At 52.2% G+C, this 14,833-nt stretch overlaps 5 protein-coding genes across 5 annotated transcripts; 3 read left to right on the top strand and 2 right to left on the bottom strand.

The window, feature by feature from the left end:
* Window positions 1-696: 696 nt before the first annotated feature.
* J4E79_003304 (uncharacterized protein) lies at window positions 697-959 on the top strand (the record flags this gene model as incomplete). The annotated part of the gene is made up of 2 exons (XM_049352199.1): window positions 697-904; window positions 937-959. 2 exons carry the CDS (start codon window positions 697-699, stop codon window positions 957-959), a joined length of 231 nt encoding a protein of 76 aa, XP_049213670.1.
* Window positions 960-3,208: 2,249 nt separating this feature from the next.
* On the top strand, window positions 3,209-3,850 carry J4E79_003303 (uncharacterized protein; the record flags this gene model as incomplete). The annotated part of the gene is made up of 1 exon (XM_049352198.1): window positions 3,209-3,850. The coding sequence occupies one exon, from the start codon at window positions 3,209-3,211 to the stop codon at window positions 3,848-3,850; it is 642 nt and encodes a 213-aa protein (XP_049213669.1).
* Window positions 3,851-4,367: 517 nt separating this feature from the next.
* On the top strand, window positions 4,368-6,140 carry J4E79_003302 (uncharacterized protein; the record flags this gene model as incomplete). Its single annotated transcript, XM_049352197.1, has 4 exons — window positions 4,368-4,490; window positions 4,538-5,134; window positions 5,182-5,900; window positions 5,954-6,140. The coding sequence occupies 4 exons, from the start codon at window positions 4,368-4,370 to the stop codon at window positions 6,138-6,140; spliced, it is 1,626 nt and encodes a 541-aa protein (XP_049213668.1).
* A 3,215-nt stretch (window positions 6,141-9,355) lies between these two features.
* Window positions 9,356-10,408, bottom strand: J4E79_003301 (uncharacterized protein; the record flags this gene model as incomplete). Its single annotated transcript, XM_049352196.1, has 2 exons — window positions 9,356-9,857; window positions 9,909-10,408. 2 exons carry the CDS (start codon window positions 10,406-10,408, stop codon window positions 9,356-9,358), a joined length of 1,002 nt encoding a protein of 333 aa, XP_049213667.1.
* A 932-nt stretch (window positions 10,409-11,340) lies between these two features.
* Window positions 11,341-12,354, bottom strand: J4E79_003300 (uncharacterized protein; the record flags this gene model as incomplete). The annotated part of the gene is made up of 3 exons (XM_049352195.1): window positions 11,341-12,064; window positions 12,113-12,210; window positions 12,259-12,354. The coding sequence occupies 3 exons, from the start codon at window positions 12,352-12,354 to the stop codon at window positions 11,341-11,343; spliced, it is 918 nt and encodes a 305-aa protein (XP_049213666.1).
* Window positions 12,355-14,833: the final 2,479 nt, after the last annotated feature.

Raw genomic sequence — 14,833 nt, 5'->3', positions numbered from 1 at the left:
TCCAATGTCAGCTCATGGAACGCCCAGAGACGCAAGCAGTGTGGCAAGCCCTACATTTACTAGATTCGGAAATCCACTCGCACTATCGCCAAAGCTCCTGCGAAGTCGTTCTGGAGGATGGGACTGAGAGGGTTTTGTCGTGGAAACTGGTAGGAAGATCGCTCGGGGACGGTTCTTGAAACATGATGGGGCTGTGGATAGGGAGGCGGGTCGATCGTGGGTACCATTGCGGATGTAGCGAGTAACAGCGAAATAACACCTTGCCTATCTACCCACCCTTCCGTACCGTTCGGAAATCATACCAGAAGCTTATCATGCGTATGTGAAAATCAGTTGACCGGAACCTTTCAGTGTCGTTAAGCTCGGGTTGTACAGGCGGCTTCATGGATGGCGGCTTACGGGTACCTGCGCTACTTGCTCAGCTGTTCAGTTGCGACACCCTCTCATATTTCCGTCCCTCTTCCGTGTATTACAAGTACTATACTCGTTTCGAAACTGCTGAAGATGTTGCTGTTTTGTGACAGACAGGCCGATGCCAGCCATGTGGACCCCGTCGTAGTTACATTCGTGAGAGGAAGCCTGAAAAGACAATCTTTGTTCAAGAAGCCGGAAGCCTCAATATCTCCCATCTTCAAGTCAACAACTTCATCGTTTCTAACATACTCAACCCCTCCAACACGCCAACCACATCCTACCATGTCCCCATCCATCGAGCTTACCACTACTCCTCGCCCTAATCCTTCTGTTACATCAAAATCCACACCGAAAGCCCATCTCATCCTCATTGTAACCTCCCTCTACCTCGGCACCTTCCTCGTAGCCCTCGACACCATAATCCTCAACCCCATCCTACTGACCATAACCAAAACCTTCCACGTCCTCGACCATCTCGCATGGTATGGAAGTGCGTATCTTCTTGCGCTCACAGCGCTGCAGCCTACATTGGGGAAACTGTATAAAGTGGGGGATGTCAAGATGTTGTATCTTGTTTCTGTGGGGGTGTTCGAAGGTACGTCGGGTGCTTTCTTGGTCTAATATGAGTGTAGGGTGTACAAAACGATAAGCTGATGTAACCATTAGTCGGTAGTGTACTCTGCGCAGTCGCACCTTCATCTGCAATCTTCATTCTAGGGAGAGCGGTGGCAGGATGCGGAGCAGCGGGATTAATGCAAGGTTCTTTTGCCGTGGTAACGAAGATTGTTCCTTTATCCCAGCGACCCTTCTTCTTCGGGCTATTTGTCAGTGCATTTGGGGTTAGCATTGGGGTCGGGCCAGTGGTGGGAGGTTTGTTGGCTGATCGAGGATTATGGCGGTGGTGCTTCTGGATGTGAGTATGCCCCGAATCGCTGATTTTGTGCTTACGAGTTACAAGTAATCTGCCCTTGGGTGCCGTGGTTTTAGGACTTGTTGCGGTGTTCTTGAGACTTGTTAGAGGAAAGGGAGTTGGGAAAGTGAAAACTTCCAGCAGGGGACATGATGTTGGTCGCTTTTTCCTCAAGCTTGATCTGGGCGGGAGTCTCTTGCTGATCGCGTCCATGTGTTGTCTCTTCGTGGCAATGCAATGGGGCGGCCATCGTGTTCCTTGGAGCTCTCCCATCATCATCGGTCTTTTCTCTATCTCCGGGGTCTTACTTGTGCTGTTCCTCTTAATGGAGTGGAAGATGGGGGACGACGCATCTGTGCCGTTTGGAGTCCTCAAACAACGATCCATCGCTTTCGGAGTCGTGTATCTATTCTTCTTCTCGATGCCAAATTTCTCGGTATGTAATTGCTCCCCACACACAGCTTCCCGATAAGCCTGACATGAAGATAGTATGGAATATACGTACCCATGTTCTTTCAGACAGTAAAGGGTTTCAGCGCGCAAAGGAGTGGTGTGGGGATTTTGTTCTTGACGTTGACGCAGATTTTGACTGTAGTAGTAGTTGGGGCCCTAGTTTCGAGATCAGGTTGTTACGTGAGTTTTGCAGAACGATCGCGCCGTTCTGGACTGAGTCTCGATAGACGCCATTCATCATCCTTGGGACTGGCCTGAGCGTAGTGAGTTCCATTTGGAAACTTCATCTCCAGGATTGACTGACCATCCGAATGAAGGTCGGATCCGGGCTCATTACATTACTCAACGTCAGCACCTGCCATGGTGTGTGGGCGGCATACTTCATCATATGCGGTGTTGGTACTGGTTGCGCGATCAATCTGCCGTACACAGCTGTATCGGCCGTCTTGAATGAGGAAGACATGGTCACCGGGAATGGTAAGGCCTGTTTACGTCCTGTTATCTGAAATCTGACTTTCTCTTCAGCATTATTACAATTTGCCTTTCAACTCGGCGGTGCAGTAGGCCTCTGTATATCACAAACCATATTCTTGGGTCGCTTGACAGCAGACGTCAAGTCCAGCCTTCCGAATTCGCCGGTGGAAGGACTGAACAGCAACGGGGCGAATAAGTTGGCTTATCAAAATGCCATTCGGGACGTTTTTCTCTTCTTGCTGGTGACGAGTGGGCTTGCCTTGGTTGCGTCCTTTGGGTTCGAGCACAAGAATGTCAAGAAAGTTGAAGAAGCACGGAAGATAAGCAGTGCGCAACGCGAGGAGGTGGAGTAATTGCCTTGTTAAGGTTCTGCTGCAAAAGCGTATGTATGGGGAGCCGGACAAGAGGATGTTGAGCTATCCGTACAATGACGACAGTAATGCAATTGCCTATTGAAGCATAGCTATGAGGCTGGCGAAGGCGCATGGACGCAGATCGTTGTGAGAAGACTCGACGATGCTTGGACGGGAGCAGGTATGATGCATGTGGTTCTGATCACGAGGGACGTTTGCCGCGTCTAAACGCTTATGGTCCGGCGGAGTAATATAGTGGTCACGACGCGTGACGCGGTAGGGTAATGACTGGGGGTTAGCTTGGACAGCTCTGCCGAAGCCAGCCAGCCCCGCGACACCTCAAGCAGCAATCGAGCATCTCTCCCGACTCCAGCACGCCGCTCCGTCAGTCCACTCTGGCGTTGGTACACGACCAGATCGCTTTCGCACATCAATTCACTACAAAACTTCAAGTCGCATTGCCTAACGACGCCGCACCTGTCCACTTGGCTAGGCAGCCATATCGTGGGGCCGTACAAGAACCCGGAATACGAGCGACGATATCTGCACGCACCGACGAACCCACGCCTACCACCTACGACGAGCGGAAAAACAAGTGCACAGTATGGCAGCCTTCTTCGAACAGCTATGGGAGTCCATCTTCATCGCGGGGCCCACGCCCACGCTCCTTATCGCAACAAACGCCTCGTTCGCGGCGCTCCAGGTCCTTCTGTTCGTCATGCTCATCGCGACGTACAGCATACACTTCGTCATCCTCTCCCTTTTATGCGGAGGTCTCTGGTGGTCGATAAACTGGTTCGCGACGGAGCTCAAGGCTGCGCAGGCGAAGGAGGAGGAAGCAAAGCGTATCCGGGAAGCTAGAAGAGGCGGAAAAGAAAAGGGAGGTGCAGCAGGCGACGACGGAGATGGCATGGACACAGGCGACGATACCGAGGTGGATACCGAGGTCGAGCAGACGCAAACGATCAAGCCCAAGTCGAACCAGCCTCGCGCGCCCCGCCCCGAGACACAGAGCACGGTCTTCGTTGAGAGACCTGGTGGAAGTGAGCCGGAGAATCCAACACAAGCTGCTGCTTCTGTTGGTAGCGGAGGTCCTGCCACTGCGAGTACTACGGGAACGACGACGAGTCTTGCGGCACCGGTAGACGAAGCACTGAAGAGAAGGAAGGGAATGGGTGAATCAACAGGCGATCTATCGACCGATAGCGAGTGGGACAAGCTATCGGAGGACTCAGAGGACAAGTGAAGATGGAGACATGTTGCTAGATACTATTCGTTATGTTTGGATACTAGACGCGATTAGATTCTGTGGACCTGTACACCGATGTCATTACACGTGAACACGCGCGGCCGCCTCTGTTGCCCTGCATATCAGACATGGCTGCTTTTCAAGTGCCATCGCTAGTCCACCATAATCTCTCTTGGACCATCGTCTGCCTTTATGCCCATCTTGTCTGCGATGCATGTGTTTGATGCCCAAGCTCGTCAAGTCGATCTGGTCGTGCTTGCCACGCGCCGCAGCAGGGCCCTGATTGCCCCGCCATGTATCCAGCATCCCCCATCCCCCATCACAGTGCCCTAGACTTGATTCTCTTCAGGCAGCGCCAAACACAACTTCCCCATGTCACTGATGCGGACGCGTCATCTCCAACCGCGCCGGTAGCGGTCCTGTTTGTCGCAAAGTTGTTGCCTTGAGGCCGTAATTCGCGAATACCTAGGCATACCTCACCCGCCCCGCCGCTCCGCAACACACATCCTCCGCAATGGCTACCATCAACAGCCCCGTGAGCCTGCCCGAAGTGACGGAACAGGCCGGAAACTACACATACAATGCGCACATTCCCTTGGCGAATTGGCTGCGCACAGCCAGTACCATGCAGAAAGAGGTGTGTTTACTTGCCATGCCTGAGATGCGCATGCTCACTCCCGCCAGGCCCAAGTTTATGAAGCAGAGGGCAACGACGCGCAGACATACCTCCTCCTATACCGTCATGCCGACCTCGTCCTCCAGAAGCTACAGGGCCATCCTGACAGGAACAAGCCCGAGAACCGAAAAGCGCTCAATGCTGCAACAGCAGCCGTCAGTCGCGACCTGAAGAAGCTCGAGGAAATCGCGCCGCGCATCAAGAAGAGGCATGAAGAATACGAAGAGAGGAGGCGGAGACAGAAGGAAAGTCTGAGATCGTTGGAAGGGCAGGGCGTGGGTGCTCTTCCGCAGGAGCTGGACGGTTTGGCGATTCAAGATCGGGGGCCCAAGAGACGGTCGTTCGATTCGCGGCCCACGATCGATGCGCGCTCTCTGGAAAACCAGTCGCTTGCTGCGAGACTCGCGCAGAGAGAAGTGCGGAGGAGAGACACTGTCAGAAGAGGTGTGCGACAGCATGGCGTCTCGGAGGAGGAAGAGCATGCGCGCCGCAGTGGAGGCACCTGGGACAGCTGGCAGCAAGGGCCCGACGGAGACGATATCTCGAACCAACTGCAAGAAGTTGCCAGACTCCAGCAAAATGGCCACAGAGCATCATACTCTTCGGTAAGCTTCATGCGACAGTTATCTGGCTTCTTTACTGACAAGCCCAGCGTCCCACGTCTCAATCCGCTTCCCCATACCACTACCCTACCGTACCATACAAGACTGCCCAAGAAAGATGGTCAGACTCCCAGTCACGCGACACGGCACCTGCGCGACCTCCAAAAGAGCAGATATACAGGGCCTCTGGCACACCCGCAGCTCCACCGCCGTTGCCGCCCAAGTCTCCAGCTTCTACGTACGATGCGCGATACGATCATTCACGACCTCCTCCTGTCCCAGGCAAGATCTCGGAAAGCGCGCCACCTTTGCCAAGCAAGATACCCGATCAGAGGCCATTGACTCCCTCCACCGAGCTCGACGAATTCACATTCAAGCCTTCGGCCTTCCTGGAGAATGGCGATCCCCTCCGTCCCGTTTTCCTCCCCTCCCAACTACGCAATCAGTTCCTTGCCGTTGCTTCCTCCAATACACGTCTCAATCTTGAAACATGCGGCATGCTGGGTGGAATACTAAAATCCAACGCTCTCTTCATCACACGACTCATCATTCCCGAACAAACTAGCACGAGCGACACATGCGAAACATTGAACGAAGAAGAGTTGTTCGATTACTGTGACAAAGAAGAGTTAATGGTCCTCGGTTGGATTCACACTCATCCGACGCAGACCTGTTTTATGAGCAGCAGAGACCTGCACACCCATGTCGGATACCAGGTCATGATGCCAGAAAGCATCGCCATCGTTTGCGCTCCAACAAAGCAGCCTAGGTATGCCATCCAGCTTCCCCTTGATTTCGTTTGAGACACTGACAGTGATACAGCTGGGGTTGTTTCCGCCTTACTGACCCCCCAGGCAAGCAAGCCATTTTGAACTGCAGTCGACCTGGCATATTCCATCCTCACGACGTCGATAACATCTACACCGAAGCGCTCAAGCCAGGCCATGTGGTCGAGCTGACCGACGCGCCCCTGGAAATCGTGGACATGAGGCCCAAGAAGAACTTTTAAGCCATCCTAATATTGTAAACATGATATGAGTGCACGAGCAATACCCATCATATGCAGGTCATCGACATGAAGGAACATGTCCATTGCATAGCGAGGAGTTTGGAGCATTTCAAGAGTACATACTGCTCACCGTGTTCTACGGAGTAGCTTACGGAGCATACAGTCGTGTATCTTTGTCGATCGATAAGTAAACGCACATATAGAGGTAGCTTAGGTGTGTCCTGTAGATATCACGCATTCATCGATGCCGCCTCCTTTCCGGTCTGATGAGGCGCTGTATACCTCCTCCATTCCCTCCATACGCTAGTGGCCTGAGCTGCATTCTTGGTATCGCGCGCAAGTCAATTCATCGTCCGATTGTATAAGAACGAGTCGATGTCACTCTACATCGATCGCTGGTACTTTCGATCGCAAGTACGTCGATATACATGTATCGTGCTGATCCTCCCAGTATTCATAATTTATACAAAGAAGCAAGATGCAACAACGCACCGGCAAGTCCCGCTCGTTTTCCGATCAACACGAGAAAATGCAACGTAAAATTTCCCCAACCCACGTGGGAAAAGGAAAACCTGTTCACGCCTTGCCAGCAGTTCGGGAATGCCCCCAATCTAAACCCACGCACGGTCGAGCCCAACCCAACCACCTTCTCCACTAACGCGATACCCCCATCGCGAATAACAAACATTTCCACGATCGTCGACGTCATCGTATACAACATATCAAACACACCACCACACTTACCCCTTACAGCGGCTATACATCGGATAAGGAACCGTGCCGATACCCGAAAGCCCCCAACCGATAACACAGCAGCCCGAAACATTTCGGGAGATCGACAAATCGACAATTGGCATGTCTGTCTAGTCCATTCTGTTCGTTGTGCATATGTGCATATGCCATATTGCCGAATGCGGACCTGAGAGTGCAGGTGGTGCTTCGAAACCTGTTTCGCTACTGTGATCATGGTCAAAGTCAGGCAAGACACTCGATGCGAATGCCGTATCAGTGGCCCGTACGAGGCTAGTTGATTGTCACCACGACTATGGTGGTTTGGTAGCGTGGCTATTGTATTAGAAGCACTACGTGTGCGGATGGTCGGGTCTTAAGGCGTTCCATTGGTTTGGGGGATTCGGGTCGAGTGTGGGTTAGCCAAGGCAGGTTTCTTGTCCTTGTGTCGTTCTAGATTGGGGAACGTTGGGTCCGAAGTCGTGATTTCGGCTTGAGCCGAAGGATTTGCGGCTAAGGGGTTGTGGATGGGACTTGGTAAGAGTGACTGTGAGCCATGTCGTGCATGCAGGCGGGCACTGTGGGTATTTGATAAGCATACTCTTCTAGAATATCCCTCAGACACTCAGATACATCTGGTTGGTGTCGGGATTGAAGCTGCTGGTCCATCACGAAGCTCTGCCAAGATACAACAGCCAGCCACTATGATTTCAGTAACCACACGGCAAACACCAAGAGCGGTTCCTCGTGCCCGGCATTGAGATCGGCAAGCCCCAGAGAGGGCGGAATATGCTTTCGGTATATCTAAGCTAGCCGCATGGCTTTGCTTCTTCTACGTTGTACTGGGCTAGTCACCGGAGCTTAGATGTTTTAGCACATGTTGGGCGTGTATCGAAAAGGGAGAAAAGAAAAACTTCGCACCTTTGCCGTGATCGAGCAGAGAAAGTCTGTCGAGCCCGACATTAGGTGCCGCTGTCTGCTATCTGCTATCGTCGGCGGGATGATGACAATGGCTGGTATCGACGCGTATGTCTTATTCCGAGTCCGATACCTACGCGGGTCTAGTCGGCATTGGAGTCCAAAAGTCAGCTGCATGCATCGCATCCAGTCGCCGTATCAGAAATGTGCCGACCACCGCAGTATCGTAAGAGGACAGCTCGTAATTGCCGAGGGATGTTTCGAGACATGTGGAAGTGAGATGAGAGATCGACTGGATATGTTCGCGCAACCTCATGTCATCGTACGACTGGGGTGGTGATTACCAGATTCGCGGTACCGAAAAAGGCTCGCGCGGCGGGGAAAGGGAGGCTGCACGGCTACACCACTTTGAGCGGTTCGGCCAAGCCCTTCTCCACATTTCTGATTGGTGGCTCATCGCACATACTGGCCCAGATTCTGTCAAGAGGCTCTCTTTGACCATGGAATTGATTGATGATCACCAGCAACGCTTCCGCCGTTGCCTACATACGGTGTGAAAAGGCGATCAGATCGATTTTGCAGTACTCTAACGACTATCCCCCAATACTGTACCCCGCGAATGCTGTGGTCCTCATCCGGGTGTGTAAGCGCGCACCGCATGCGCGTACAGATGAACACATGCTGACAACGTGGTTGAGAGACGATGCGGGAACGGTGGGGACCTGGTGGGATGCGGAGAACGCTCCAGAATATTCAACGGGATCGGTGACTGCAGTTTGACGTCAAAAGTCGCATACTTCAGATAACCGTCGTCCCGAATTCTGATGTGGAGACGCGGTGGTATTTGCGATCGTGGTATGTTCAGTGACCGCCGTTGTGCTTTGAAGAGTTGAATTCGCATCGAGGTGTTACCTCACAGTGCATTATCCGATAAAGTTTGCTTCCCATGCTTTGCTTCAATACGTTCTAGCGATACGGGAGAGCACCAAGTGCCATGTTACTTGGGCGTGTTCCATTGCACCATCTGCTCCACACTTTGTGGCGTACGTATAGCCCTAGTATGCTTCGAGAATATGAGGTTTGGATAACCTTTCTCGCTGGGGTAAAGGAACACGGATAAGCGGCAGAAGAGCCTTTATCTCTCACCGGACCTGGAGCTAGATGTTAGGCGGCCGCGCAAGCAACGTTGTGTGACGTCGTGCTGTGGGCCAGTGGCTGGAGGTCTGGACAACTCGATCTTCGGACGTTCCCGTCCGAGTCATGGTTACTAGAGGTGATTGATGAAAACAGTGGAGTGTTGAAGACTGATTGCTAAGTTAGAATTGACGCAGACGTACAGATGATGCGTGGGTTGACGTTGAGACTTTGGTGACTTTACAAATAGGCGCAGTGACGGACTGGAGGAGCGAGTGTCAAATGACTTCAGCGTGCATGCATAATGTGGACTTCGTGAGAGACGTTGATGTATTTAATTTGTAGGAGTCGACTGCTGAGTCAACATCTTCAACTTGGTGCTAGTTCTTATCCAATGTTGGAGACGGATTCCATCGAGATAATGCAATGAAGATCTACGCGTGCCAACCACGGTATACGATCTTAGTGCCGTACTTCTCACCCTTCTTGAGAACCATCATAGACTTGTATTCTGGAACGTTGACGGCGTTGACGTAGCGGCTGGGTTCGACGCAGAAGCCAGCGCGGGCGCCTCTGGCGGGAAGGTCACCAACGGCAGGTACGTCGATGTATTTACCAGTGTAGAACTGGAAGGCCGGTTCCGTCGAGTGTATTTCGAGGTGGATCTTGGTCTCTGGGTGGTAGAAAGACGCAAGCTTCTGCAGGGGCGAAGAGCGAGTGTCGATGGGAATGCTGCTGGGGTCTGTGTTGGCCACAAAGCAGTCGTCAATATCGGGCTCTTTCTCGCCCAGGGTGAAGGTCTTCTTGGCGCTGACACCGGGGTATTCCTCGATGGGTCCAGTGGGAATACCTCCGTCATCCACGACTTGGTACTTGTTTGTGATGAGGTTGACTTCAGTTCCGGTGATGGTAGGTCCTCCAGACAAGTTGAAGTAGCTATATGCACTCTCAGTAAGACGTCAATGAAAAGGATGATAGACAACTAACCTGTGGTTGGTCATGTTGATTGCGGTCTCTTCGACTTCATCACCGATCAGTTCAGCCTCGTATTCGATGTATAGGACCTCCTGTTGAGCGCCATCGACTTCCTCCTTCGCTTGGATATACCACACGCGCACCTCTACAGTACCGGGGTAGCCTTCCTCGCCATCCTTGCTGACGTATTTGAATAATGTAGCCTCTTTTCCATTACGGTCAACTGTAGTTGGTCCTTCGAATTCTCGCTTTCCCCAGCCAAGGTCGCCGCCGTGGAGAGAGTTGGGGCCGTTGTTGACCGCCAGTTGGTACGACTTTCCATTCAGGTCGTTGATCTTCGCTTTGGACACGCGGTTGGCGATACGGCCAATAGTCTCACCAAAGAATGGGGCATTGTGCTGCTTGTACAGCTCCGCAGTTGGGAAACCCTGGACGATGTTTTTTCCGTTTACAACGAACTTTTGGATGATAGCGCCCAGTGGCAGAAAGGTGAAAGCCTTGGTCGAAGACATAATGCGATCGTCAACGTGACTGCTCTAGTTTTGTGATAGGCTCGCAGATGCAATATTTGGTACGTCTGACCTGCGTCGATCTCATTAGTTGTGTTGTTCAAACGCTATAACGGGTGCCACTATTGCTGCACTCTGGTGAGGTCTGATGTGGTGTGATGAGGGGTAATGCGTGAGAGCGGGGCAGCTACAGGAGGGCACTCACCTCAGCGAGTGGTAGCTTGCGTTCAGTGTTTTGTTTGTTTTGGAACAGGTGACCGATTTTCCTCGATGGCTGCTTGGATGTTTGAGCTTTTGACTGCGAGAGATGAGTGCGCGCGATTGACCTTACATAGAGTACGTATGCGGTGATTGATTAGCCTAATGAGGATGTGGAGCACTCTTGGACATCCTTTCTGCCGTCGTCACCACGTGAAGTACGGCTGAAGTGTTCGCTCGCGAGTACCAACGACCCGTCGGACGGCATGCCGTATGCGGTCATGGTTCGCCTGTGCCCATGGAGCTGTGGCAGTGCGAATGAATGTGATGGGGGCGTGGGGCGAAGGCTGCAATTAGTAATCGAGGGGCAGGGCGCGCACACTGGATTCCGAGAGCATTGAGAACAACATCTTCGACTATAGTACAGTTGAGATTTACAGTAACGCCACCATTTCGATCGCCTTGACAGTCGGTACTACCGACCTGAGGCCCTATTCGAATTTGCCGATCCGCGGAGCGTTGTCGCAACTATGCTTTGCGCAATATTTCACGTCATCGTGAACCGTCGAACTTTCGACACAGAAGATAAGGAAAAGTCGCCAGAAAACCACCAAATGCCGGCCGATTAACGCCGATTGCCATGACCGAAACGAACGCCGTATAGGATTGGAAAGTATCCCAGAACGCTTGAACGCTAAACGAAGAGACGGAGAGAAGCGGAGTTAAGTCCGGACCAATTATGCGCCGACTGGATTTTGTATGAAACTGCTGAAATCCAGGTCGCTGTGGATGTTCCAGTCTGGCATCATCGGATCGCTTTGGCTCATTGATAGGGGATCTACCATCATGTTCTGGTCGTATGCGCTGAAGTTGTCAAATCCATACATGGGCTTGCTGAAGTCTACGGGATCGTCCATCATAATGGAGTCGTTCATCCATGGCGCCCGTGATAGAGTGGAAGGATCCATAGCGCTGGTGTTCATGTATGGTGCTGGTGCCATTTGTGTTTCTTGCTTGATTGGCGGCGACACTACCTGGGACTGTCGAGGGAATGGGCTGTTCATAGGCGGTGTTGGCGGCGCGTTGTGGCGCGCAAATGGACTGTCAAAAGCGAAGGATTTGGTCGTCGGTGTACCGTTATACGATGAGTTTGGCGAAACGTGGCCATGTTCAGAGTCTGAGCTAACGGATGCCCGTCGTCGGGTGTATGGGGCGCCTCCTTCAACTAGTTTTTGTTGCATGCGGCTGCAATCTTCTTCGAAACCCTCATAGTGACTCTTGTCGTCTCCAGGTGATTGCAAAAGATCGAGACGTTCCAGGATGTCGTGTGTCAACGGATGGCCGCCTGAGGATTCTTGCAACGGCTGTCCTGGCCAACTCTCGCCTCGTTGCAGGCGACTGTACAGTTCCCTAAGACCGGCTACCAATTGGGTTTGTTGCTGTTCGAGCATCTCAACATATCTACAACAGTCAGATCGAAACTTATTGCGAGGGTGCATGGTAACATACCCTTTCGGGTACACTTTGTCTTGCGACTTCTTCCTCTCGCCAAATACGCAGATGGCGTTGTCGGCTTTGCATCGAGTGCAAGGGCTTGATCCGTCGCACTTGCACTTGTTAGAAAGGCATACAGGCACAAAAGAGGTCGTACATACCTTTGACTTCTTCAATCGGCATCGGTCGCATGCCTTGCATACTCGCTTCCTAATGTTGTCTTGGGCTTCCATCGAGTCTGACCTATGAGGTGACATGTCGATTGGTATGGTACAAAGTGGAGCAAAGGTGTGTTGGTGAGAATGGTGTGGCTGAGTTGGACTTCAAGTCAATGTGGTAGTGGTCGATGAGATATCTGGTCGACCGAGTGGAGTATCTAAGGGTACTTTTATCGAGAGGTGGAAGTGGAAATTAAGGCCTAAATAAGGTCGTAGCCCTCTGTGGGTAGCAAAGCATTATATCTTTTCACGTCAGCGAACAGTCAAGGCGGACGTTCGGCGTTAACCTTGTGCCCTGGGTGCAAAAGCCCTGTAATGGAACTGTAATTATGAAATACGCCGGCGCTGGGCAGCTAAGCACCCCTGTCTCCTTACACATCATCAATCGGCGCACGTACGTTGGATTACATTAGTCGATGTGCAGGGATTCTTGGCCTGTTGCAGGGCGCCAACCTTACAAGGACTGGGCTCAGTTGGCGGACGACACGAGAAAGCGAGGGCGCGGAGTCGGCCAACCAGCGGACCGTGACCGTGGCCCACGAAACTTGCTATGGAAGAAAATCCGCACCTGTGGTGGCAGCAGAACAGGTGACGTGAATTCGGCGAATACGCGGGCGTAAAGTACGCTCGAAAATCTCTCCAGATCGCTGTTCGCTGTCCTCGGCTACCGGCAACACGACATCCACGACCAAAAACATGCGGACAAACACGCTGCCCGAGTTGCGACTCCCAGTCATTGGATGCTTTCCAGAAGTCGTCATCAAGGTCGACCATGTGGCTCACCATGTGCGCGGTCTGCAATCAGTCCACCGGTCATCATTATGCTTTATCACTAATTGTGTTATTTCGACCGCTCGTCGACGAAGTATCCTGTACAGACTCAGGCCTCGGCCGAAGAAAAGCACGACGGGCTGACTGAGCGATCCTCCTCGTGCTTGCTGAAAATTCGCTCTTTCGGACGTTAGAAAATCGCTCGCGGAACGTCGCAAGTGACCCGTCCGAGCTGAAAGAGGACTGGAGCGCGAGATAAGCTGTACGATGGTGCGGGTTTCGCGTACGAACTCACGCAAAGTACCGTCAATGCCTGACCAGCAGCAGTTGATTAATCGGTGGACGGGCAAAGCACAGCTGGGCACGCATTCCTTCTTCAGGAGCTGCATGCTGTTAATGGATACCGTCGCTTGTCAATGTAAGCGCAGCTACTCTCAGCGGTTTGCATCGTTTAGAGTTGCTGACCGCGTCTTGTTCCAGTCACGAACATGAGAATGCCCAATGCAGAATTTCTTTTGTTGATCCTGGTTAGCCACTTCGTTCCTGAGTCTTGGGTAGGCACGATCACCCATGCCTCAGCCACCGCGTACATCGGCCCCGGTTGTTCACTCATCCATACTCATCTATACTCATCTGCGACTTTGGTAGCCCTTTGCACTCAAGCACCGCTGCACTGCATGTGCCATTGGCAAGGCATACAACTACCTTGGTTTGGGAGATTTGATGTTGGAAGACCCACACAAAGCGTCGTCAGGTTGGGGGGCTGAGGTCATTTTCGTACATTGTTGCGAACGCCGTATTCATCACAAGTTCGACACGCCTATACGACGCCTACGCTGACAAGGCCTGCCATGTCTTGGCGGACGTGGTCCTGGGGCGCTCATACAATTCACGTGCTGCGAATGTCAACGCCCGCAAACGTTTAAGCGCCTTCATCACACCTGCATGCGTGGAACTATGGGCAAGAAATATGAGCTATAATTGCGTTCAACGGTTCTCACGAGGTTCGCCCCTTGAATTCAGGGAACCCGCTGACGCTTGAACGTGTATATACGCCTCAGCACCCACGCTGTCCTCCCGGAGCCCATAGCTCGTTAGCGGTAACGGCACGTCTACTGTCCATCTCAATAGTGAGCGGCTTCGGCGAGTTATCTCGCCCTGCTGAATGGCTTACGAACTGACCAGTGCGGAGTTGGCAAGAGCGATCATGTAAGCCCATGATCTTGTTTGTAAATTCGGCGGTTCTCGAACACCTCAGGGTTCTTGTCGATCAACCCCGCTGTCATTAGGCCTTTGCTCTAATGGAAGCTTCCTAGCTTTCTACAAGTTACAGAAAGCGTCACTCAGGAACGAGCGTGTGCCAGAGCTGTATCATTACAGGAATGAAAGTAATCAGGTCCAAAGTTCAGCAGCTGTACGGCCTTCTTTCTGAGGTCAAATACAGCGGTCTTCCTTGTCGCGTTGGGCGAAGAGCACCTGTCCTGCCCAACCCCATCTTGGTAAAGTTTCATGGTTGTTGTGGGAATCGCGATGCACATCTCCCCATTATCGCTACCTGCGAAATGATGGTCCGTTATCTTCACACCGTCAGGAGTCTGCGTGCGCTTACATGGGCCACGCATGAATTCCAGTGAGACCATCCGCACTCCGTCGACGATGATTGGCAAGATCGACAGGCTCTGGCTTACATAACTTGATGAGATGGCCCTATTCATATTGGTCACGACAGGGGTATAGCATCAAGACC

This window comes from Alternaria viburni (genome assembly GCF_023758015.1).
Source record: "Alternaria viburni strain BMP 2772 chromosome Unknown scaffold_5, whole genome shotgun sequence".
Classification (NCBI taxonomy): domain Eukaryota; kingdom Fungi; phylum Ascomycota; class Dothideomycetes; order Pleosporales; family Pleosporaceae; genus Alternaria; species Alternaria viburni.
Note: the sequence above shows the minus strand (reverse complement) of the source record. Positions and strands in the feature narration are given on the sequence as shown.